We start from the raw sequence: 26,074 nt of genomic DNA, 5'->3' as shown, positions 1-26,074 counted from the left end.
CCCGGAAGAGACGGCGAGGGATCATGGCAGTGCCCGCAGCGATGTCCGGGGGTCCGTGTCGGGGCTTCGTTCTAAGGTAAGTTACACATAATGGGCTAGTATGCGATGCATACTAGCTCATTATGCCTTTGTCTTCCAGGTTTTTTTTTTTTTTTTTTTTTTTTTAGGGTTTACAACCGCTTTAAACCCTGTACACAAATAAAATGTATATAACTTTTCTTCACACAAATAGAGCTTTCTTTTTGTGGTGTTTGATCACCACTGGGGTGTTTTGTTTTTATTATATAAACCAAAAAGAGCAAAAATAAAAAATATATATATTTTCTACTACTATAAAACATATTCAATAAAATCAAATTTCTTCATAAGTTTAGGGCAAAATGTATTCAGCTAAATGTTTTTGGTGAAAAAAAAATCCCAATAAATACATGTTAATTGGTTTGTGCAAAAGTTACAAACTATGGTATATATACTGGAATTCACACAGTTTTAGACGCTATACTAGTAGTGGTGGTAATCAGCGACTTATAGTGAGATTGTTCTAGTGCGGTTGGGCAATCTAGTGCTAACAGACACTGGCACAGATGTCGTTAATAACACTACTACAGTGATCAGTGAGACTACAGTACACTCTACTAATGACACTGGCTGGCCAGGGGTTAAGATCAAGGGGCAATCAAGGGGTTAACTGTGTGCCTAACAAGAGTAATATGTGCTACTCCATGAACTCAGGTTTGATTTTAGGGAGAAGGAACAGGCAGATCATTATCTGTGCACAGAGTTCTGTGTGTTTGTAAACACAGAACTCGGTGCTGTGATTGGCCACAGCTGATCAGCAGATGTACAGCCATAATCATTGGCTGCAACCTGCTGACAAACTTGTGCTGTGGCCAATCACAGCACAGGTCAGCTGGGGGTGTGTGCATGCGCTACAAATGCATAAGTTTGGCTGTGACCTTCTGTTACATTGCCTAACCTGCAGTTGTCCCCTGTCCGCAGTAAATGTACTGTGGGCGGACGGCAAGCAGTTAACTATGATCTCATCGTTTTATGTAACAAGTCGGTGTAAATTAAGTCAGTGTTAAGAGGTTAACTATTGAATGAATGGATGGATACAAATGCAAATCCTTTGGCAGGCAACTCGGCTCCCATATATGCATTCAATTTGTGCATTTAGAAGGCAAAGTGACAGAGTGATGTGTTCAGGGAAAGTGGATTAAAGGAGAAGTATGGGAAGTAAAAAAAAAAAAAAAAAAAAATTAATTTCTATGCTTCAGCATTGATGTGATGTTGCAGCTGTTCCTTGCCAGCTCTAAGATTGAGAACTGAGCGATCACATGACCACTGATCTTTCAGTTCACAGTCCACTCTGCACCCCCACAGTGTTCACTGGAGCGCCAGGCTGTAGAGGGGGTGGGCACAGCTGTTTTCTTCTCTCAGCTATGCACTGAGAACTAGAGCTAACCGTCAATGAGATAACTAGGTGGATCCTGACAATAGGATCAGGATCCTTCCAGAGCCTGTAGCAGCCTTGTGATGTCAGCTGACAGCTGATTTATGGTCACAGGAGAGCACAAGTCCACTCCTGTCACCCAGGAGAGAAGTATGCCCAAAAATAGCTTTGTCCATACCTCTCTTTCAAAAGATGCTGCATATCATTCAAGCCGAAAGATATGTGACATCTAGTGGCAGAAAAAGCACTGCAGGGAACATCTCCAGATTGAAGGTTAGTATTGTGTCAAAAGCTGCCTTTTTATTTTATAAAAGCCATTTTTCTGATTTGGTGTGCCATAAAAATATTTTAAAATAATTTAATCACCATTCAAGGTTTTACCCAAAATCTATATATACTTAAGCGTTGCACTTATTATCTTTTTTCAAGTCTTTATCTACTACAAATAAGCCAGGATTAAAAAGAGAAAAAATAAAAGTAGGTCTGGTAAATGTATATTGGTATAATGTAATACGTTAGACCTAACTCTTTGGCAGTCCAACACAGATGCATGCCTGTTTGATGACCTCAAAAAGCCAATGGGGATTAAAGCATAAAACATTTACAAGTATATTAAGTGAAAATCACCTGCGCCAATCTATATAATAAAACCGTGTATAAATACTATGAAGGAGAACGCAGCTGCTCCACTTTCACCATAAAGGAAAAAAGAAAAAAAGAATAAGTTTAACTTATTCCAGTAAGCCCCCACCTTACCCACGAGGTGTATTGGGTGATGAGAGAATTCCACCATTGGGTGATAAGGGGCTCCCACCACTATTGAGAGGTTCCCACCATCATTATCACTTTGCATGCCTAGGAATGTATATGGACTGATGCAAGGCAACGTTAAAGGACTGATTTGCAATTTGCACAGAGCACTGGAGCACTTGTTATAAATATATGCAATTTACACTGATATTGTTTACAGTTTATGCACTTTACATACATTAATTGGAGTTTAATTTATTAATACCGCTGGCTAGCGGCAGATTTATTGCAAATATTGCACAATTGTTGTATTTATATGATGTGATTACATATATCATTATTTGAATATTTGAAGTAGGGTGACTTACATGTATTAGGATTACTGCGCTATTTAGGTTGTTTAGTATAAAACATTTACACCGTTTCCTTCTTTAGCTTTTGCAAACATGCATTTAACCACTGAAGCCCTGGAAGATTTTACCCCCTTCCTGACCAGGGCCTATTTTGCGATTCGGCACTGCGTGAATTTAACGGACAATTGCGCAGTCGTGTGACGCTGTACCTAAACTAATTTGACATCCTTATTTTCCCACAAACAGAACTTTTTTTTTTTGTGGTATTTGATCACCTGTGTGATTTTTTGATCATGCGCTATAAACAAAAAAATAGCGTCAATTTTGCAAAAATAAAAATATTTTTCACATTTTTTTTTATATGAAATTCCCCCCCCCCCCCCAAAAAATGTAAAAATCTAAATTGTTTAACATTTTAGGCCAATTTGTTTTATGCTACATATGTTTGGTAAAAAAAAAAAAAAAAAAAAACGCAAAAAGCGTATTTTGATTGGTTTGCGCAAAAGTTATCGCGTTTACTTACTAAGGGAAAGATTTTTGTAATTTTTGTTGTTTTTTTTAACGCGTAATGGCGGCGATCTGCGATTTTTTTTGTGGAACTGCGACATTGCGGCGGACAGATTGGACCCTTGACTGACATTTTTGACACTTTTGGGGTTACCAGTGACATTACTGCAGTAATCAGTGCTATACATATGCACTGTTACTGTAAAATGACACTGGCAGTGAAGGGGTTAACTTTTTTTTTGAGAGGGAGGGGTTAAGTGTGTCCCTAGGGGCGTGATTCTGTGATTGGCTGTGGCTTGAGGTGTAAGAACAGTGATCAACGGTCCTACATAGTAGAACCATATGATCACTATTCTTACACAGGGGAGAATGACAGGCGGCTTGTTTACATTAGCCGCCTGCCTTTCTCCCGGGGTAACGGACCATCAGGTCCGCCTGGGCACACGCACGCGGAGGGGTCCGTGACCGAGCAGGAGCGCGCTCGCTCACCAGAGCCTCACAGGCTAGTGACGCACCGATACGTTACTTTGCCTGTGAGGGGCTGACCGCCGCAGTATATGTACTTGCGGCGGTCAGCAAGTGGTTAAAAAATGGATTCTAAAAATGTAAAAAAAAAAAAAAATTTACCTCATCATCTGGGGACACCAATAAAGCATGGAAAGCGCCAACTGCTGCAGAAATGACATTGTCTATGTTATCATCTATAGAGAAACGCAGCAGGAAGAGGAATCCAGCATCCAGGAGCAGGCGAAGCACACTTCCCTTAAGGACAGAGGCAAACTCTCCTTGCTTAGCCTAGAAGACAGCAGAGAACACACACTGATCAGTAATATTCAATTCTTATTCATTCCAGTGAAGTCAAAGCAGGAATCAAATTTTTATCTTTGCCCTATTGTGTGAAAAGTCACTACAATCAAATGGTAAAACTTGTAAAGAAGAACCCAGGTCTAAGAAAAATAACAACAGGAAATAATTATAGGTTATATACTTTATACACATAATAAATATCGTAATATGTCAGTTCATAAAAATATTAAAACTTTTTCCCTTACCTTCTTCACAATACAGCCCAGAACTTGCAATGATAAAGTCCTTTGCTGAATGAATTGGCTGCGAGAAAGATGGAAGAGTTCCTGAAGGGAATAACCAGCTCTCTTCAAGAAAAAAAAAAAATAAAAAATCACAAACCAGACTTGTTATAGAAGGGAAGGTTAGTGGGTAATGCTTGTGTGCATTCTCTTTAGCAGGGGTATCTAAACTTTCTAAACAAAGGGTCAGTTTAATATACTTCAGACTTCAGAGGGGCCAGATTGTGGTCCCTTGGGAGTAGAAAACAATGTCCTGGTAACAGTGGGAGTAAACAATGTCCCATCTTTGTTATTGGGTGGGGAATACAGCCCCATTGTTGGTATCAGCAGAAGGAACAGTGCTCCTTCGTTAGTGTCAGTGGAGGAATAGTACCTCATCATTGGAGTCAGGAGAAGGAACAATGCCCCATCATTGGTGTCAGTAGAAGGACTAGTGCCCCATCTTTAGTGTCACTAGGAGGAATAGTGCCTCGTCGTCTGTCATTAAAAGAAACAGTGCCCCATCACTGATGTCAGTGGGAGGAATAGTGCCCCATCATTGGTTTCAGTAGAAAGACTAGTGCCCCATCTTTAGTGTCACTAGGAGGAATAGTGCCTCGTCGTCTGTGTCAGTAAAAGAAACAGTGCCCCATCACTGGTGTCAGTGGGAGGAATAGTGCCCCATCACTGGTGTCAGTGGGAGGAATAGTGCCCCATCGTTGGCGAGTGAAGAAGGAATAGTGCCCCATCACTGGTGTCAGTGGGAGGAATAGTGCCCCATCGTTGGTGAGTGTAGAAGGAATAGTGCCCCATCATTGATATCAGTAGGAGGAATAGTGCCCCATCGTTGGTGTCTGTAGGAGAAATAGTGCCTCATTGTTGGTAATGCCCCATTATTGGTGTCGGTGGGAGGAATTGTGGCCAGTCATTGATTGTCCGTGGGAGGAATAGCGCCCCAGGGGCCAGATAAAGACAAGCAAAATGCCGCATGCAGCCCCCGGGCCGCAGTTTGGAGACCACTGCTCTACAGGTTCTGAAAAAGATGCTGATGGGAAAAAATTGTAGCCCATTCACACTTGTAGAATAGTGAGATAACACTCGTGCCAAAAAAAAATATATATATATGCAAAACTAAATATGTGAACAAAGGACTGCTGCTGCGATCAACCCACAGGGGTGAATTTTATTAATTTAATTACCCTATAGCATTTAATTATTTTGTCTTCACATATCAATTATTACAGGACATGCGCTGTGGGTAATATTAGCATTCACACTTGTGCCTTGTGGCAATGCACGAATGAATGTCTAGTACTACAACACATGGCAACCTGCTGTGTGTGTTGCAGTACCATTTAATGTGGATCATGAACACTTTTTTTTATCCAATATGGTGTGTTGGCAGCTCATTCATAATGAATAGGAGGGCATGCCCTCATGTGCCTCCTATTGCAGAGATACAGCAAAAAGTGGGAGAAAATCTCTACAATGTTCCCTCCTATGCTCCCATTGAAAATTTCCCCCTACTTCCAGTTCTGGTGACAACTCTAAATATTTGGGTTTCCCATCACTTTTTGTCTTGGTGAAAATGGTATAGCAGGGACAAAAGCAAGAAAAACTCTTTGCTTTAAAAGATGCAACACTGAAGAGACTTTCAAACATATTTGGTTGGCCTGCCCCAGGAGTAGATGTTCCTGTATCCCAACATACCGGTTTGTCTTTACGTTACTAGGTAGATCTATCTGTAAAGACCCTTTGGAATCACTGCTTAATAAAAAAACTGAGTTATGTTTCTTCACACATAGATTCACGTCGGAACAGACCATCGCTATAGCCTGGAGTCAACCATTCTAGTCAAGGAACCTAAATCTCGAGTCAACCAATGTATGACATTTGAACAAAATGCAAGCTACCCTGTATGATCATCTTTCTAAATTCAACAAAATCTGGGCTCCTTGGATTGCATATGATTTCCCAGCAATCTTCAATCTATCCCGGTTAACAACATAAACTTGAGGCTCACTCAACCTACAGATGCCCCTTTTCCATATCCTCCCTTTTCACCCTCCTCCCTAACCTTTTCTTCAAATCCCAATTCATCCCTTTTCTGTTTTCCTTTATTTTACTCTTACTACCCCTCCCCTAGTTCTCTATACGTTCCTTCTCTTTCCCCTCACCACGTCTCCTTCTTCCACATCATATAGCACACACGTTTTTTTTCCCTGCTTACTTTCTTTTTCACCATTTCCTATACACTCTGGTGCCTACCTGATATTCACCTATCTGATTAGGGACAGTGCTTTTTAGTGTAACTGTTATAACAATAAAAACTAAAAATAGTAGGCTAGGCACAAAATATTATTCCTAAATACAATCAAACATAGAACTTGTTGGTTTGATTCTATCTAGGCACCTTCTGCTGTCACTCAAAGGATTGGGGGCGGGGCCATGCCTCACTGTGTGTGTCTATGGATGCACACAGTCCTGCTCAGGAGTGAGCCCACACATGCTTCTACACTTTCTTTGGTAGTATATGGAGAATAGAGAGCAAGAGCACTGGCGGGGGACCCCAGAAGAGGAGGTTTGGGCAACTCTGTGCAATGGCAGTGCATAGAGCAGGTAAGTAGAACATGTTTGGTATTTTACAGCAGGGTGGGTGGATAAAAATTGATTATTTTTTTGTACAAAATTAAAAAAAAATCTTTTTTTTTTTTTTTTTTTAATTAAAATGTGAATTTGTTTTTGCTTTTTTATTGTTTTTTTATCAAATTTATTTTAATAAATTGCTTTTGGAGTAAAAATGTATCTAAAAGATAGATTTCTACTTAAGATACATTAATAATTTAGTTTATTCAGCATAAAATGGAGCTTAGTTAGCAGCATGTATATTCTGCAATACTTACATTTTGGTAAACTCATTAATCCAAGCTCTGCAAGCTGGGATAAGATGCATTACATTGATGCATTCACACAATTTCACACAACTACCAGCAAGAATGAGTCCTTACATTTTAAAGCGTAGTTCCACCCAAAAGTGGAACTTCCGCTCATTTGCTTCCTCCCCCCTCCGGTGCCACATTTGGCACCTTTCAGGGGGGAGGGGGGAACGGGTACCTGTTTTTGACCGGTACCCTTCCCCACTTCCAGGAGACAGCGCCATCCCTTGGAAGATTTCCCCCTCCTCCTTGCCCCGCCGCCGAGCCAATCCAAATGCCATCTGACCAAAAACGCTGGTGAAAAACGCTGGTGATCTTCCACAAAAGAAGCTCAGGTACGTTTTTGAGCTTCAAGCGTTTTGCTTCAGGCGACAAAACGCTCATATGTGAACAGGGGCCATTGAAATGAATAAGGTTTTGCTTGTTGGGCATTTTGGAACTTCAGAGAGGAGTGTTTTACAAGCTGAAAAACGATCAGGTTTGAACAGGGCCTAAGCCACTAACTTGGAACAAGTATTCAGCCAATAGGTGGCTGCACCCAAAAAGATGTTCCATCCCTACAGGCAACATTCATCAAATAACCAGCCAAACAGTTTTGGCTTTTGGAGCAGGTCATCTGACCTGAATTTAAGTCTATAAATGTTTAATTTCTCAAAAAATGCCATTTGATTTTCTTTTTTTGTGACAGCAAAGGCTAGCTATAGCTCAGTAAATGTTAGTAAAGTCAAATATGTAATAAAAGTGTGCACAACTTAATTTCAGCTCACCTCTGCCTCTTCCCCATGGTGGTGTAGGCCCATATGTGTAGGAATCTCTTTATCTGGAGGTATCAGATCTCCCTTAAGACTGAATCGAGCTTGCATACCCTATAACAATAAAACCGGCCAGTGTTATATGAGAAAAGTGAAAAAAAAATTCAGTATAAGGCAATATACAATGAATATTCTCACACAAATAAAGCAGCCATATTGTGATAAAGTTCATTATTTTCTGTAATGTACTGATAAACATTAGACTTTCATATATTTTAGATTCATTACACACAACTGAAGTAGTGCAAGCCTTTTATTGTTTTAATATTGATGATTTTGGCATACAGCTCATGAAAACCCAAAATTCCTATCTCAAAAAAATTAGCATATTTCATGCGACCAATAAAAGAAAAGTGTTTTTAATACAAAAAAAAAGTCAACCTTCAAAAAATTATGTTCAGTTATGCACTCAATACTTGGTCGGGAATCCTTTTGCAGAAATTACTGCTTCAATGCGGCGTGGCATGGAGGCAATCAGCCTGTGGCACTGCTGAGGTGTTGTGGAGGCCCAGGATGCTTCGATAGCGGCCTTGAGCTCATTCAGAGTGTTGGGTCTTGTGTCTCTCAACTTTCTCTTCACAACATCCCACAGATTCTCTATGGGGTCCAGGTCAGGAGAGTTGGCAGGCCAATTGAGCACAGTAATACCATGGTCAGTAAACCATTTACCAGTGGTTTTGGCACTGTGAGCAGGTGCCAGGTCGTGCTGAAAAATGAAATCTTCATCTCCATAAAGCTTTTCAGCAGACGGAAGCATGAAGTGCTCCAAAATCTCCTGATAGCTAGCTGCATTGACCCTGCCCTTGATAAAACACAGTGGACCAACACCAGCAGCTGACATGGCACCCCAGACCATCACTGACTGTGGGTACTTGACACTGGACTTCAGGCATTTTGGCATTTCCCTCTCCCCAGTCTTCCTCAGGGTCCGGTCACCTCTTCTCGTTGTGCAGCGTTTTCTGCCACACTTTTTCCTTCCCACAGACTTCCCACTGAGGTGCCTTGATACAGCACTCTGGGACAGCCTATTTGTCTTACCTTCTTGCTTGAGGGTGTCAATGATGGCCTTCTGGACAGCAGTCAGGTCGGCAGTCTTACCCATGATTGCGGTTTTGAGTAATGAACCAGGCTGGGAGTTTTTAAAAGCCTCAGGAATCTTTTGCAGGTGTTTAGAGTTAGTTGATTCAGATGATTAGGTTAATAGCTCGTTTAGAGAACCTTTTCATGATATGCTAATTTTTTGAGATAGGAATTTTGGGTTTTCATGAGCTGTATGCCAAAATCATCAATATTAAAACAATAAAAGGCTTGCACTACTTCAGTTGTGTGTAATGAATCTAAAATATATGAAAGTCTAATGTTTATCAGTACATTACAGAAAATAATGAACTTTATCACAATATGCTATTTTTTTGAGAGGGACCTGTAGTTAGCCCTGCCCTTCAAATAATTTACTTTCATCATTATGATTTAAAAAAATATACATATATTTTCAAAATCCAAAACCATTGAAGCTCCTGTTAACTTACACCTTCTGGATTCTCCCCAAAATGCCTTAAAGTGGTTGTAAACCCTTATAAATACCCAGTGAAGTGACTGGCCTCTGGTGACATCCAGAGATTAAACAAATCCTCCTGTATAAGTTGTACCTGTTTATCTGCATCGCTTTCTTCTCTACATCCATTTGAAAGTGCAGAATTTTAAAGCTTGTCGGAGAGTTCAGAAAAAAGAGGGCAGAGAGCTGAGGTTACACTATGCAGAGCTCAGTGAGGAGAGGTCGGACAGCTGATTGGAGGGAAGGGACACATCCCTCTCAACACAACACACATGAAGAGAGCTAAGGCTGTCAATCAGTGGAAGGTCCCTCCCCTGTCACTGTTTTTCCCTTAGTGTCAGGAAAAATTGTCAGAAGTGGTTCATGCTGATAACAAAGGAAGCAGCAGACAAAAGTGAAATTTAGTGCTCTAAATATAGACAAGTATACACTATTGCGAGATATGCTTTGTTCACATTTCATGTCTGAGGTTTACAACCACTTTAAAGTTATTTTGTGTTTGAGAGCTGTCTTACCAGAGTCATTGTACTGGATGATATAGGATCTTACTCTGCATATAATATTTAGAAGCAGCCCTTAACGCATTTCCTTCCTGCTCTCCTAGAACTGTACAATGTAAGCACTGTAGATTGATTTTAAATCATATTTCACAACTAAACTTCCAAAAAGCCATGGGTATTCCATTTTCTCCAGTGTGTTCTGATCGCTAGCTAAACCAGTGGTAATTTAAATTTTGCCTCCAGATCTACAATTAATAGGCAGTGTAACGTTTAAATCATTTGTAGATATACCCGTAAAGAAATTAACTTAATGTATAGTGCTACCAATGACTGCTAATGTTTTATACAACATTGTTTTCTATATATAGATAGCACTAAATTATTAAAATGTGGACAGTCAAGTTTAAACTATAGAGTACATATGCAGGTTCTGCATTCCGCTTTGTAGTACTACAAGACAACTGAGTTTTGCGGCTCTTTCATGCAATGTAAATCTACGAGTCGGTTGACTGATCCCTGTATGGCTGATATTTTATCTTAGCAATTGGAAAACTATTAGGCAGAATCCTTGTAATAGGTAATCTGCCATGCTTCCGATAAGTATTCCACAAATCTCTACATTGAATAAAAAAATGTATAAGGCATAACAAAAGTTTCTTTGAAGTAACACTAACTTAAGGTAAAACTGGTTAAAAGAAGAATTTGATTTAAGTAGGTTTTCCATTATTATTTTTTTTTTTTGCAGCTTTGATCAGACTTTTAAAAAGGTGGCTATGTTCATTCTCTATGGTCTCTCTGTATGTCGGAACGTAGTCACCCTTCTCTTGGTTGCTCCTGAGATGGACTAAGGACTACGGGATTTGGAGTCTGCATAGAGCAATGCACATGACTGCAACTCCTCATCCCAAAAAAAAAATGAAAAGTGAGGGGTAAAAGCAATGTTACAAGGAGCCAGAAAAACACAGTAAGAAACTATTTATTAAACAATACAGGGCCATTAGGGTGTGTATTGGAATATTAATGGAAATTAAGGGTATGACTTTGTATTACTATAAAGTAAAAACTACAAAAACAACCAAAATATGTGTTTTCTGAAAATCCTCAATATTTTCCCCAACCCTGGGTTCGCATCTATGCGTTTCTGTGAGCCGCGTTTGCAACGACTCGGCAGCCTATTCATTTCAATGGGCTGCTGTGCCTGCGTTTCCCCGCAAAAAAAGTAATTTTGACCATTCAACCCCCTGTGGTTCCTGCACCCACACAGCGATTTTACATGCATGTGGGTGCCATTCAGAATAAGTTCTCCCACAGCAGCGCATTTTCAATGCAGATGGTTGCGGGAATCACACCTGGAGCCACACGCATAGCTGTGAACCTACCTTTTTTTTTACCTTAATGCATTCCTTGCATTAAGGTAAAACATGTCCCACTACTTGTTCTTCTCCACATCCCTAAATACTAAGTCCTCTCTCAATCCAGCACTGTGCCTGTCTGCAGAAGCGCTACTCTTTTCCTCTTCTCAAGGGACACACAGGCAGCAAAAAGAGCCATTGGCTCCTGCTACTGTCACAGTCAGAGGAGAGAGCAGGGGGTGGGGCCGAACCACGTTGTGTGTTTCTATGGATGCATGCAGCCCAACTCAAAAGGGCTCCCTCACTAGTGTCCCCTCAGAACACAGCTTTTTAGGGGGGCACTCGGAGAAGCAGAGATCGCTGGTGGAGGACCCCAGAAAAGAAGGTAACGGGACGCGCTTTGCAATACCACTGCACAGAGCAGGAAAGAAACTTCTTTTTTATTTTTGGGGGAAAAAATTACCTTTAGAACCACTTTACAGATCAGAAAGCTGACAATACTACTACTGCAGCAAGAATAAGCAGAGTCCACTAAGTTGAAAAAGACTCAGCTCCATTCTGCGGTAATACAGTAGTATTTAAAGTGCATGGGGGTTTTTTGGTTTTATTTGGAGAATAGACTGGGCTGTGAGAGTGAAACATGCAAAATCTTCATACAATACCTTTTTTGTTTTCTTTTGCCGAGATTGTGGCAGATTCTTTATCCACTCCAGTTTCTCAAACTCCACTGTGCCCATGTGTACCCATTCCTTTTGAGGCTTTACTGGAAGATCATCAACTATAATAAAATAGATGAAATATGTTAAGTACAAATGTATCACAGGATATGATATGAATATTCACATTTTTAAAGACTACAATGAGAGCTAACCCCTGAGACCTCAAAAGTGGTACTTATTGCACAATAAACCGATAACTATGATCCCAGCAAACCACTCTATTCCAAATCAATATTACTTTAAAGAAAAATCGAAATGTATGAAATAACACAAAATCCATACAAAGCTTATATGTAAAAAAAAAAAAAAAAATAATTAACACACAAAATAATCAAGTGAATTGAAGGACAACCCCAGACAAAAATGTAAAGTAAGCATTTTGAGTTAAAAAAAAAAAAACACACTACAGCTACTTCAGGTGATAAAAAAACCTAAGCAGTGTAGATAACATGGTTTCTGACTGTTAAGGCTCTTTCACACATGCATGTAGCTGGGGGGGGGGGGGGGGGGGGCAGTAAAAACAGGCAGCACAGCTACAATTCTAACGCTAACCAGCCCATCCCCCAACATTACACCCTGACAGGGCTGTACACATGCCACAGTAGTGATGTTTTGCTTCACAGCTGCAGCAGTTGACAGGTGGCTCCGCCTGTCAAATTCACCCATTGAGATCAATAGGGCTGCACCACAACAGTAGGGCTCTGAGTTGTGCCATGGTCCTCCAATGTAACACTGGCATATGGCAATAACAAAAAATATAATTATATATATATATATATATATATATATATAAGCACAGGCATCAGGAGGCAGCAGTAGAAACTCCTAAACGCCCGTCAGCTGCTGCTATACCACCCTCTAAAAAGCAATCCAGTGCGGACTACTTTTCCAGAGGTAGAGGGGAAACATTACCGGAAGAGTGAAAGAACCCACAGGAACACAGTGGCTGTTCCTTATAAGTAGAGACTATTTTCAATCAGACAGGCCCTGTTTGGTAGACTTTTAGTATCATGAATTCATAAGCAGTAAGCAGAGCCTGCACATGTAATGAGAAAATACTACTGCCCTGTTGCACATATATAAAAAGCACAGGACACACAAGGGTGGAGATTTACTAATACTGGTCTGTATAGAAACCAATCAGCTTCCAGGTTATAGCCCAGCTTCTCACAGAGGCTGTTTTGAACTCCCGCGATCTCAAGCTGGCATTTCAGTCCAACTTCGGGGGGCGATCTCAGAGACATCTGTGCAGGTTCCAGCACAGATGTCTATGGAATTCACCCCCCCCCCCTCAAATCGGCAAAAGTAGTACAGAAACTACTTTTGGGAATCCGTGCAGTGCCACAAAGTCAGCGTCACACCGATTCAAACTGTGCCATTGCCGTAAATCGCCTCTGATTTGACATGTCGAACGTGGGCTTATTTGTGAAACCTTAACTGAACAAGTTGAAGTTAGAAGCTGATGGGTTACCATGCACAGCTGCACCAGATTCTGTGTGCACCAGTTTTAGTAAACCTCACCTAATATATTTAAACCATTCACATTCTTTAATAGGATGATTTACTTTAACCACTTGCCGACCGCCGCCGACTATTTACTGGGGCGGTCAGCCACTCACAGGCAAAGCGACATAGTACTACGTCGCTAGCCTGTGAGGGTCTAGGGAGCGCGCGGTCATGGACCCCCCCCTGCGCGTGTGCCCGGCGGACCCGATGTCCTCCCCCCCCCCCACAGTTAGCAAGCACATTTAGGAGCACACTTAACCTCTTGATAACCCCCAGTGTAAACCCCTTCCCTGCCAGTGTCATTTATACACTAACAGTGCATATTTTTTTAGCATTGATTACTGTAGTAATTTCACTGGTCCCCAAAAAGTGTCAAAAAATGTTAGGGGTCCAATCTGTCCACCGTAATGTCGCAGTCTCGTTAAAAAAAAATCGCTGATCGCCACCATTACTAATAAAATAAATTAAAAGTTCCAAAATCTATTCTATAGTTTGTAAACGCTATAACTTTTGCGCAAACCAATTAAAATACGCTTTTTGAGATTTTTTTTTTACCAAAAATATGTAGCAGAATACAAAATGGCCTAAACTGATAAAAAAATAGATTTTTCAAATGTATTCATTGGGAATGTTTTATAGCAGTAAGTAAAAAATATTTTTTTTTTTTTTTTTTTTCCAAAACTGTTGCTCTTTTTTTGCTTATGGCGCAAAATCTAAAGACGGCAGAGGTGATCACATACCACCAAAAGAAAGCTCTATTTGTGGGGGGAAAAAAGACATCAATTGTGTTTGAGGCATGACCGCGCAATTGTTAGTTAAATTAACGCAGTGCTGAACTGCAAAAAATGGCCTGGTCATTAAGGGGGTAAAACCATCCGGAGCTAAGGTGGTTAAACAGCAGAACATTTAATTCCACTATAAAGTCATTAAAGGAATATGTAAATAAATCTTATTCAAAATGCTACAGATTTTAGAAAAATCTGGTTCCCTTTTTGAATGATTAAAAACAAAATAACAAAAGAAGTGCTACAGGGTGTGATAGCAATAAAACGCGTTTTGTTGCGATGTATGCACATAGATTTATTTTTATCAGATTAGTCCTAACTGAAAACCGTTGTGCCACTACAGGTTGTCAACATTTGGAGCCTCTTGGAGCAATTTATGATGACCTAAGAACAAAATCAGTTGGATGTAAATCCTGACTTGTCTTCTCTGTTCTGCAAAAAAATATGTCCTTGATGTTCTTGTTATGGGATAAGAGTTATTGTTTTATTTTTTTGTATTACTGCCAAATCGAACATAAATAAGACCAAATTTAGGCCTTCAAATAGCTGTACATAAAGTGCTATTCTGTCCATAATGAATAATGTGTTTTTTGAAGTAGAAAACTTCCAGCATGAATTCAGGCAGGGGCACACAGGAATGGGCAAACATTCACAAATTGGCCAAAAAAGTATGTGAGGGTTTCCTGCAATATCAAAGGCGAGTTCCTACCAGACTACAGGTGACTATACACAGGGATCAGCAGCAGTATTACAAATATTCCTACCAGATTGTAACAGCAAAGTGACATCCATTTAGAGGCATCTGTTCCAGGGTGGGGTGGGATCACTGAGCCCACCAGTACCAATAATGTGTACTGGGGCTATAAAGAGTTTTTTCTAACCTGTACTGAAGTCCCACCAACAGTTCATAGTTTTTGCCGTTAACTTTCAAAGCACAGGTGCCGAGTTTACTGTCTCATCAATGTGACTTTACTATCTATAAAAAAAAAAATACCTGCAAAATATAAACGGCACATGGTAATAAGAGAAACAGTGTATAGGATTTACTTAGAATGTTGGTCATCCATTAAAAAGCGATACTGAATTTGAATAAAATACCATGGCGTGCCAAGTCCATGGCTCATTAGTGTATACCCTAATTAGTAATTGCTTGGTTTACTACTCATTTTTAACTACAAACTGAATGTTCAGTTTAACCACTTGACCTCCGGACTATTTACCCCCCTTCATGACCAGGTCATTTTTTGCGTTAGTTTAACTGACAATTGCGTGGTGATGGGATGCTGTACCCAAATAAATGTATGTCCTTTTTTCCCCCACAAATAGAGCTTTCTTTTGGTGGTACTTGATCATCTGTTTTTTTTTTTTTTAAAAAGACCAAAAATTAAAGAAAAAAAAAAAAAAAAACCACAAGATTTTTTTACTTTTTGCTATAAACTATATTCAATAACAAAATGAAAAAAATAAAAAATGTCTTAATACATTTAGGCCAATATGTATTCTGCTACATATTTTTGGTAAACCAAATCCCAATAAGCGTATATTGATTGGCTTGTGCAAAGGTTATAACGTCTACAAACTATGGGATATTTTTACTTATTTATTTTACCAGTAATGGCGGCGATCAGCGACTTACAGCAGGACTGCGATATTGCGGCAGACAATTTGGACACTGACACTTTTTGGGGACCAGTGACATTATAGTGAACAGTAATAAAACATATGCACTGTCACTGTACTATTGACACTGGCTGGGAAGGGGTTAACATCAGGGGCGATCGAAGGGCTAAATGTGTTCCTTCCCAGTGTTTGTGCACTGTGGGGGAGGTGCTTTTATTAGGACATGGATCCTTGTCCCTGCTTTGCCTTCTCTACCACCCAGGGGCGGACACTGAGTTTGCGGTACCTGCCACTGGGCTCCCATTGTGTGTGATCACAGCGGGAGCAAGCCGCTGGCAGCGTGCATGCACCGCCCTACCCAGAAGAGCCAGATCATGTATTTATACGTGATCCGGCGCACAGGTGCCTCCCTGTAGCAGTAAAACTGCTATGGGGCGGACCAGAACTGGATAAATCGGCTAAATACATTCTAGGTGCCTCATAACAAAGGTGCGCAAAGTCCTCACTTTCTGGGTAGAAAAGTCTGCTCCTGCCTTCATGCTGCAGATAAGGACCCTTGCTCTCTCTGTGTGGAAGCAATGGTCTCTCTGCAGAGGTCCAAAAAACAGCTAGTGTTAGGGTAGCTGTCCATGTTCAAGAGAATGCATTAAAGGTAAAAAAACATTTAAACTTTTGTACCATTTTAAAGTAAAAATGGATTTTTGTAAAATCTTACCGTAAAATCCTTTTCTCTTAGCTCATCGACAGACGTAGTCCTCGGTGATACACCACCTTCGGGTTATGTTACCTCCGCAGGAGCAGGACTAGACAGGAAATTAAAAAGCTCTGGCCACACCCTAGGGGCAGTCCCAGAGGGTATATCCTCTCTCTCTCTGCCTCAGCAAATCAGTTATGTGAAAAAGCAGTGCTTAGAGAATTTAACCCAACCCAACTCCAAAACAGAGGGGCGGGGACTACGTCTGTCGATGAGCTAAGAGAAAAGGATTTTACGGTAAGATTTTACAAAAATCCATTTTTCTCTAGCGCTCATCGACAGACGTAGTCCTCGGTGATACACCACCTTCGGGACGTCCCAGAGCAGTATCACAACAGAGGGGTGGGAAAATGGAAATCAAATCCCAATCTAGAAGGCCCAACCGGTGCCAACTAGAAGTTTACAATGCTCATCCTTAATGATGAGACTCAACAAAAAAAATTTTCAAACAGAAAAAAACCCTCGAGGTAGACCACCGGTCTCCTCAAATTGCGGCCTGCAAAACCTTGCGGCCAAATGAGGCATCCGCCGATGCCGTCACATCAATTTTATAGAATTTTGTAAAGGTATGTACCGACGACCAAGTGGCCACCTTACATACCTGGACCACTGACGCCTGATGGCGAAAGGCCCAGGAAGTACTGAGCGCTCGAGTGGAGTGCGCCCTAACAGGGAACGGAGGACTCTGACCCTTAATAGAATAAGCCTGTACCACCGTCTGTCTAATCCATTTGGCAATGGTTGCGGCAGATGCAGGCAAACCCTTTCTGGGGCCATCCGTGATCACAAAAAGTGAATCCGTCTTACGGAATGATTCCGTAGCTTTCAGGTATACCCTGATTGCCCGAACCACATCTAAGGAATGCAACGCATGTTCCCGATGATGCTTGGGCTGAGGACACAAGGAAGGTAGTACAATATCTTCATTCAGATGAAAATCTGAAACCACCTTAGGAAGAAAAGATGGCTTAGGATGAAGTACTACCTTATCCCTATGAATCACTAGGTATGGGGACTGGCATGATAATGCAGCCAGTTCTGACACCCTGCGAGCAGAAGTAATAGCCACCAAGAAGGCCACCTTCTGGGATAAAGTAAGCAAGGGAATCTCCCTGATGTTTTCAAAAGGAGGTTTCTGTAGAACCGACAAAACCAAATTAAGATCCCAGGGCGGTAAGGGCGCGCGGACTGGAGGAGCCAGGTGCCGCACCCCCTGGATGAAATTCCGCACCAAGGATTTGGTAGCTAACGGCTTCTGAAAGAAGATTGCTAATGCTGAAACTTGACCCTTGATGGTGCTCAAGGCTAGCTTCTGCTCAACCCCTTGTTGCAAAAAGGCCAATATTCGAGACACCGAATAGGTACGTGGAGGAAATCCTAAAGATTCGCACCACGCAATATAAGTCTTCCATGTGTGATAATAGACTTTGCTGGAAGTCGCTTTCCTTGCTTTAATAAGGGTAGGAATGACAGAAGTAGACAAACCTCTGTCCTTCAGTACTTGGGTCTCAATGGCCAGGCCATTAAAACCAGCGACTGTAAAGCACGAAGGTAACTTGGTCCTAGAGACCACAGACACTCCCCGAGACGAAGTTCCCACGGAACGTCTGCGACTAGCATGTCCAAGTCGGCCAGGCCGGCTTGAGGAGGCCAGCCTAGAATTTCTAGGACCACTGGCGCTGATTGGATCTGAACCAGGCGTCCCTAGAGCTATCTGGCCCCGACCATCCGAGAAAGTCTGGTCGTTTTCTGTTTCCACACATTTATCAGATACCTGATAGTTATCAGGAAGGGTGATCTTTTCTGGTTGAACCTCAGGGACCGAAGTCACCCGACTAGAGGCTACTTGGCCTATCTGGTCAACCAGATCCGATTCCTGTGAGGTATCGGGACTAATCTTAGGAAAGGGTAAAGGAAAAGATCTATTCAGGGAACGGTAACTACCGCTTCCTGTGGTACTTAAATGTTGGAAGGGAAGAATCGCACCGGTAGTAGTGGTTGATGCTCGATCTGATGTCCTGAATACCGGTGAAAACGTCCCCCCACCCTGAAACCGGGTGGGGGGCGCACCTTCAGGCTGTGTACTCCTTTGCTTCGGGTCTGGCTGGGTTGGTCCTCTGCTTGTCCGACCAGCCCTTCTTAAATCCTCCTGGAGGAGTCTTGCCTTTCCCGCTAGTACCAGCCGGGTGCCCTTTATGGGCGGTAAAGAAAGGTCCTCGCTTGTTGCGAGGTCCCTTAGCTTTTGCAGCCTGTGGCAAGAAAGTGCTCTTGCCCCCAGTGGCATCCTTAATGATTTCATCTAGGTTGGCCCCAAATAGACGATTCCCCTGAAAAGGGAGATTGGTCAAGGTCTTTTTGGAACCTAGGTCAGCTGACCAGCATTTTAACCACAGCACACGTCTGAGGATCACTGCTAACATAGATGCATGCCCTAATAAGGGAGTTGTGTCCAAGGCTGCGTCACAGATAAACCGTAGCCCTTGTATGATCTGTTCCATCAAATCAGATGTCTCCTGGGGAATATCTTTTCCCCTAAGATCTTGGCGTACCATTTTCGCCCATTCCGTAAGTGTCTGGGAAACTAGACCAATAACAATTACTGGTCTAAATGCTGACCCTATCAGAGAAAAGATAGTGCGGGACTCTGCTTCTATCTTTCGATCCACCGGATCCTTAAAGGACGAAGTGTCCTCCACTGGAATAACCGTGGCTTTATTCAGCCTGGAAATAGGCGGATCCACGACTGGTGGTACCGTCCATTTCTTAATGATGGATTCCTCAAACGGATAGCGTCTAGCAATACGCTTGGAAATAGTAAAGGTACGTTTAGAATGCTCCCATTCTCCTTTAATCTGATTACCAAAACATTTAGGTACCGGAAAAGCCTTCGCCATCTTGATGGGCTTATTCGTACCGAAAGGCCTCTCTGTTTCAGTTGCCTCTGCCGGTAAAGCCTCAAGTTTTAAGGTTTCTTGCACTGCCACAACTAGTGCGTCCACCAATGCTTCTTCCTGAATTATAGCAGAAGAAGCGTCCTCCTCACTGTCTGAGGGGGCTTTACCTGGGATAACAGCCCTTGCAGAGGAACCTGCAACTGCCGTGACCATCTCTGAATCTGAGTCAGAGGTGTCAGATGGTATAGGGGTAGGCGGGGGTCGCTTCCTTGACCCCCGTCCCTGACAGGCCGCCTCCACCCGAGCCACCATAGACTCCAAAATTGCTGTAAATGATTCTATACTCTGTGCACCGGCGGGTCCCGAGGCCCCCTCGAGGGAAACAGGTGGGGGAATATGTATGGCAGGGTCCATGATAACTCCAGTTACTTCCTGGATAATATAATTCAAAAGAAAAAAACCTTTTTTTTTTTTTTTTTTTCTGACCCCCAGCGCCACAAAAAGCCCCTTAGTGTTACCTGCTAGGGATCCCTATTGATCGAGAGAGAGAGAGATAGACCCCCAGGCTCACCACTTGATGCTCAGAGTTAAACTGCAACAGCTTACAGCGCTGTCTTGACAAACAGGAAGTCTTTTGGCTGGCTGCCCAGGAAGAAGGGAGGCGGCTCCGCCCCTCTGCACGCCTTCCGGCGCCTCCCCCAAGCTCCACGAGGTGTAGGATCACCTCAAACATGGCCGCCCCCATGCTGGAGACACGAGGCTACGCCAAAATGGCGGCTCGTGCGATCCAGCAAAAAAAATGGCGGCGGCCTGTGCTGACTAGCGGTGTGCTGCAGGGCACACAACACTCTCTCTGCATGGGGATATGGCGTGGTTGGCGGTACCGGCCCTGGCGGACCGCATGGCCGTTCGGGAGGCCTGCTAATAGCTGGAGATCTGATTTGGAAGGCAGTCTACATGTCCGTGGCTTCTGACTGGTAGGTAGCTTATACTTAACCCATAAGATTCCCAGAATGCCACAGATTACATCTTTAAAACATGTATACAATAGATTGTTAGCTCCCAAACCAAGCCTCCTGGCTTTTTGCACACATAAAATCACACTCAAAGTAGGAGGATTTGTGACATGTTTATAGGATAGAAAGAACTCTTTCTTACCATACAGAGAGGGGCCCGCGTTCACCACAAAACCCGTCAGGGAAAAAGGGGGAACATACTACTCACCATACCGGAACCAGGCGGGCACCAACTCCTGACAGTACCCCTCTCCACCGGGGCGGGAGGGCTGTCGACCAATACGGACGCCGTGACTCATGGTCTTTGGCGTTTCAGCGAGACGTTTAACTCGCGGGTTCAGTCCTTTTAATGGGACTTTGTCGCGGCCGACCCAGCGCGGAGCTATGGCCTGCACGCGCTCGTAGGCTGAACTGGGGTGACCACCGGATCTCAACATCCAGCCCGTCGCCCAGTTCAGCTTTCTTGCTTGAAGATCTCACAGGAACACTGGAGAAAAAAAGCTGTCTAAAAATCCTTTTAGAAAAAAATTCTTGCCAGGACCTAAGATCCCAGCAAGGTATCTAGGTCCTTACTCCTAACTAGACAGAAAATAACTGATTTGCTGAGGCAGAGAGAGAGAGGATATACCCTCTGGGACTGCCCCTAGGGTGTGGCCAGAGCTTTTTAATTTCCTGTCTAGTCCTGCTCCTGCGGAGGTAACATAACCCGAAGGTGGTGTATCACCGAGGACTACGTCTGTCGATGAGCGCTAGAGAAAACTGGGTTATACTAACTAAGCTTATACCTGCTCTCACCCCCATTCTAAGCCCGATACTAACTATCCTGTAGAGTAGGGGTGTCAAACTCAATTTCATTAAGGGCTGCATCAGCATTATGGTTGCCCTCAAAGGGGCCGCTGTATCTGTATGACTACTTAAATGTAACTACCGTATTTTCCGGCGTATAAGACGACTGGGCGTATAAGACGACCCCCCTATTACATGATCTACCTGTAATACTTATACTTAGGTTACCTTGGAGATATTATACTCGGCGTATAAGACGACCTCCCATTTTTGGGGGATTTTTTTGAGGTTTAAAAGTAGTCTTATACGCCAGAAAATACAGTACTCTTTATCAAATAAATGTCGCTGCATTTATTACTGGTTTTAGTAATAACTTAAGACTTAGGTAGGCCATAGATTAACCAATTTTCTTTCCTTTAACCACTTAAGGACCAAGCCTATTTCTGACACTTGTTGTTTACAAGTTAAAACCAGTATTTTTTTGCTAGAAAATTACTTAGAACCGCCAAACATTATATTATATTACATTATATTATATTATATATATATATATATATATATTTTTTTTTTTTTTTTTGCAAAGACTCTTGAGAATAAAATGGCGGCCGTTGCCATATTTTTTGTCATGCGGTATTTGCGCAACGGTCTTTCAAACTCAATTTTCTTGGAAGAAATACATTTCACTGCATTAAAAAAAAAAAAAAACTAAACAGTAAAGTTAGCCCAACTTTTTTGTATACTGTATTGTTAAAGATGATGTCACGCCGAGTAAACGGATACCAAACATGTTACGGTTTATATATCAAATACATCTCCGCCTTTTCTGTCATGTGGAATGGTGGGTTGAATAGCACTGGGACCCTTGAAGTTGATTCTACTTCATCCCTATGATTATTATTGTCACAATACTCTGCTACTTCTATCCCCATGGGGCATCTGGGTATTGTGTAGCTGCTCCCATACACCGAAGGATTTCCGCAGGAAACCTTGAGCAATCAGTATAATGGTTGGATCAATAATTTGGAGCGCCACACCAAAAATTTTAAAACCCAAACAAAGGTTACCAAAAACCTTTTTATTTTTTTTTTTTTTTTTGCTGCATTCATCAGCTGCTGAAAGAGATTGAGACTTTTAGTACACAATTATCCTGATCCCATTTCCAACTCGAGTCCTCCAAAAGCAACTTAAGCCCCGATGAGGAGGGCAGGCTGAGACACCCCAAAATGCATTGGATATTGAGTTGACCATATGTTTTGGAAAAGAACTTTGGATTTTAAAACTTTGGTTTGGTGCTCCAAGTCTATGACAGCCATGTGTCACTGCTCTATGCAAATGTCACCATCCAGGGGCAGTTGCTAAACATGAAGAAGATGGTTTAACTACTGAATTTTAAAAAAAGCTACATTTTCACATAAGTGACAGCACTGTTTAGTCTGCTTATGTTGCATGTTTTGGCCGGAGGAGGTAGTTTAAAAAAAAAGCGGATGAAGCATATTATGAAGGTGTGACTATGTTTACAGGTTTGAGGCTCACATTAAATGCAATGTACAGTGTGTAATATTTTTTTTTTTTTTCGAAAGAAAATTAATTTTTTGTAAGTATACATAATGTACCTAATTAAATAAAACACAAAATAAAGTTAAAGGCTAAAATTACCTTTTGGAGCATGTTACACATTATACCAATAAGTAGGGTTAAGGCTCCATTCACACCAGCGCGACTTGTCAGCCTGACAAGTCGCGCTCCCTCGCGGTCCATTGACTGCTACAGGACCTGTTCTAATAGGAGCGACACAAGTCGATCCGACTTAGAAAAAGGGTCCTGTACTACTTCGGGGCGACCTCGGAGCAACTTGCATAGACTTCCATTATAAGAAGTCCCTGCAAGTTGCTCCGAGGTCGTGGTGCATGGGAATGCACAAGTCGCCCCCGAAGTAGTATAGAGTCGTGCCCCGCCAGTGTAAACCGAGCCTTAATGTGTAACATACTCCAGCAGCCCCCCTGCATCCACCATGTTTTGATACACCAAATATTAATAAATATTATTACAAATTAAAAAACAGAAAATCATAGGCACAGTTTGGGGACCTGATAGTGTACCAGACAACAGATAACGTTGCTACGGCTCCCGAACAAGCCTATATCAAGGTTATCTCAATGTTATACCAGTACTTAAAAGACTCTCAGTCAAGAGTAGCAGCTTTTTGGGAGGAAGCCATCAGCCCCATATTAGATGAAAAGTGGGTGGAGGTACGGCCAACACACATAGATTTCAATACGAGCATAGGACTAACTTACACAGCTATATATCATGCACAGGGCATAACTTATTCCAGTTGGTATCTCGAGGTGTAAACCTAAGCATAGCCCATTCTGTCTCAAATGTTAGATGTCCACTGACACTTTGTCATTGTACAGAAATCCAAGGGTACTCCTTCACAATCCTATGCGGTCCCCAGTGGGCTTAAGCTGGCTATACATAATAGACATTTATCTGGTTTAGTAGGGGCCGACCCAATTCTGCTCACTGCATTGCCAACTGTACTTGACAGAGGTCGAATGTTTGATCAACTTCTGTGGCAGGGACATACTGGAAAGATGTTGACCATCAGTGCCTGCAGTCGGCTTTAGACCCAAAGGTCTGTCTACAGAGGAAAAATGAACATCTTCGCATAGACAGATGTACATACATTTTTCTAACAAAAGCTCTACACATAGCCAAAATATGAATTGCTAGAACTTGGATGCAAACTTTACCTCCTATGTTATGGCAATGGCTACAAATGCGCTAGCTTTTAAGAAGGCTACCCCAATAAATATCAGAAAATCTGGGACAGATGGTTGTCCTACTCTACCTGTAACCCGCTATGATAATCTCATGATGTGCATTTACAATTATCAGATAGGCCCTCTTTTGGCATCTCTACCACTGTAATTTTATGTCCTATCATTTTACTTTCAATACATACAAAAAGCAGCTTGATTAGTTTTAAATTGAAGTTTATTGTTAAGAAACTGTACCTTGGCTGCTGCATTATTCAATACTTTTGGGTATAATGGCTCTATAGACTCAGTAAAACACTTAACTATCTTGGATACTGTCACTCATATCTCAGTTACATCATTTTACATAAATTTTATTATTTTTAGGCATTTATACGTTATTTTTGTGGCTGATTCTGTATTGTACAGACACCGGTTATAACTCTGCCTGGCCTATTATTCTGTAATACTTCCACCAAATCATTGTACTGCGGTACTTTTTTCAATAAAGCTTTCCTCCAAAAGGGGATGATAAAAAGCTTTCAACCACTAAATATACAAAAAAACGAAATTTCAGTATATATCTTCTAAGATAAAAGCTTAGAACATCAGGTATTTTCTATACCATATTTAGGCATCAAAGACTGCCTTTTTGTTTAAACTTTAGACAAAAAAAAAAAAAAAAAAAAGATAATAGTAGCATTAACCTCTTTAAAGCGTTCCGGCCTCATAGTCATTTTTTTAATAAAAATACTGCCCAAATAGTAATCCATCGCCCTTAATACATCCACTAATCCTGTTTTACATAGTTTTATAAGTTAGTTTAAATCGTAAATTCTTACTTTTAAAATCTTTTGCTGAGCGCGGCCATCTTTGTTGTGGTTATCCGAAGCCGCAGTATGTAAATGTATTCCCTTCTTCCTGGTTCTAGCTCATTGTGCAAGATGAATGCAGCGCGAAATCTCACGCATGCCCAGTACTATGCGATCGGCATAGTAAGGGTTTCCATAGGGAAGCCTATCATCGCGTCATTTCCTGTTTGCAAATAAGGCGAGGAGAGGAGCGGCCGGACGCCTACGTCACTGCCCATTGCCTCCTGGGAGTGATGAGTAAGAGCTCCCAGGACGCATTGCAGGACAGGAAGCGACGGCGCGGGCCGCAGCCACAGAGGGAGGAAGTGGAAGGAAGGTAAGTATATTTTCTTCTGAAACAAGGTAAGTATAAAAAAAAAAAAAAAAATCGGACTATCCAATTGTTTTTCAGGTGACACTCGGCAAGCGGATGGCACAAAATCGATTGTGTTGATTTTGAGGCCGGAACTCCGCTTTAACTGAAATTTGTTAACAAAAAATCAATCAAATTTGATTACCCTTTATTGGTCTATTGGTAAACTGACCTCAGTGGGTCGAAGACCATAATACCATAGTCAGTGTATACATGATTACATACCCGATAATTTATTTATTTTTTTCTTCTTTTTTGTGGTGGTTGCAAATATGTTTTTTTTTGTTTCAACCTACGGTGACAGTGAGCGCCCGTTCACATACGAGCGACGCTACTTCCCGGGGCGACCTCCGAGATCGCGGTGCGAGCAGCGCGCCGCGACCTCGGAGCGGCCGCCACGGACTTCATAACATTGAAGTCTATGGCGGTCGCCTCCTGGTCGCCCCCAAAGAAGCTCCGGACCCTTTTTCTATGTCGGAGCGACTTGTGTCGCTCCTATTAGAACGGGTCCGCAGCTTCCCTATGGGAGGCGACCTGCGGCGACCTGTGAGGCGACCAGTTCGCCTCACAGGTCGCCTTAGTGTGAACGGGGGCTAATTGTCTGTTGACTTAAAGGGGAGCTGGACTAATTATCCAATTGCCGTAACATGTATTATTTATTAACCCTGTATCAGGTCAGAGTAAATAAAGTATTAAAAAAATAATAAATATTCTTTTTGCAGA

At 41.9% G+C, this 26,074-nt stretch overlaps 1 protein-coding gene across 1 annotated transcript in view; it reads right to left on the bottom strand.

Annotated features, from left to right (window-relative positions):
• The window catches only part of RPAP1 (RNA polymerase II associated protein 1), a 128,432-nt gene that overhangs the window by 53,241 nt on the left and 49,117 nt on the right, over positions 1-26,074 (bottom strand). Inside the window, exons 7-10 of the mRNA XM_082275309.1 lie at positions 11,948-12,063; positions 7,834-7,932; positions 4,116-4,217; positions 3,691-3,858 (exon numbers count right to left, since the gene is read on the bottom strand). Coding sequence (XP_082131435.1) covers positions 3,691-3,858; positions 4,116-4,217; positions 7,834-7,932; positions 11,948-12,063 — 485 coding nt within the window. The remainder of the gene's footprint in view (positions 1-3,690; positions 3,859-4,115; positions 4,218-7,833; positions 7,933-11,947; positions 12,064-26,074) is intronic.

Source organism: Pelophylax lessonae (genome assembly GCF_965119305.1).
Source record: "Pelophylax lessonae genome assembly, chromosome: 13".
Classification (NCBI taxonomy): domain Eukaryota; kingdom Metazoa; phylum Chordata; class Amphibia; order Anura; family Ranidae; genus Pelophylax; species Pelophylax lessonae.
This window is presented reverse-complemented; position numbering and strand designations above follow the sequence as displayed.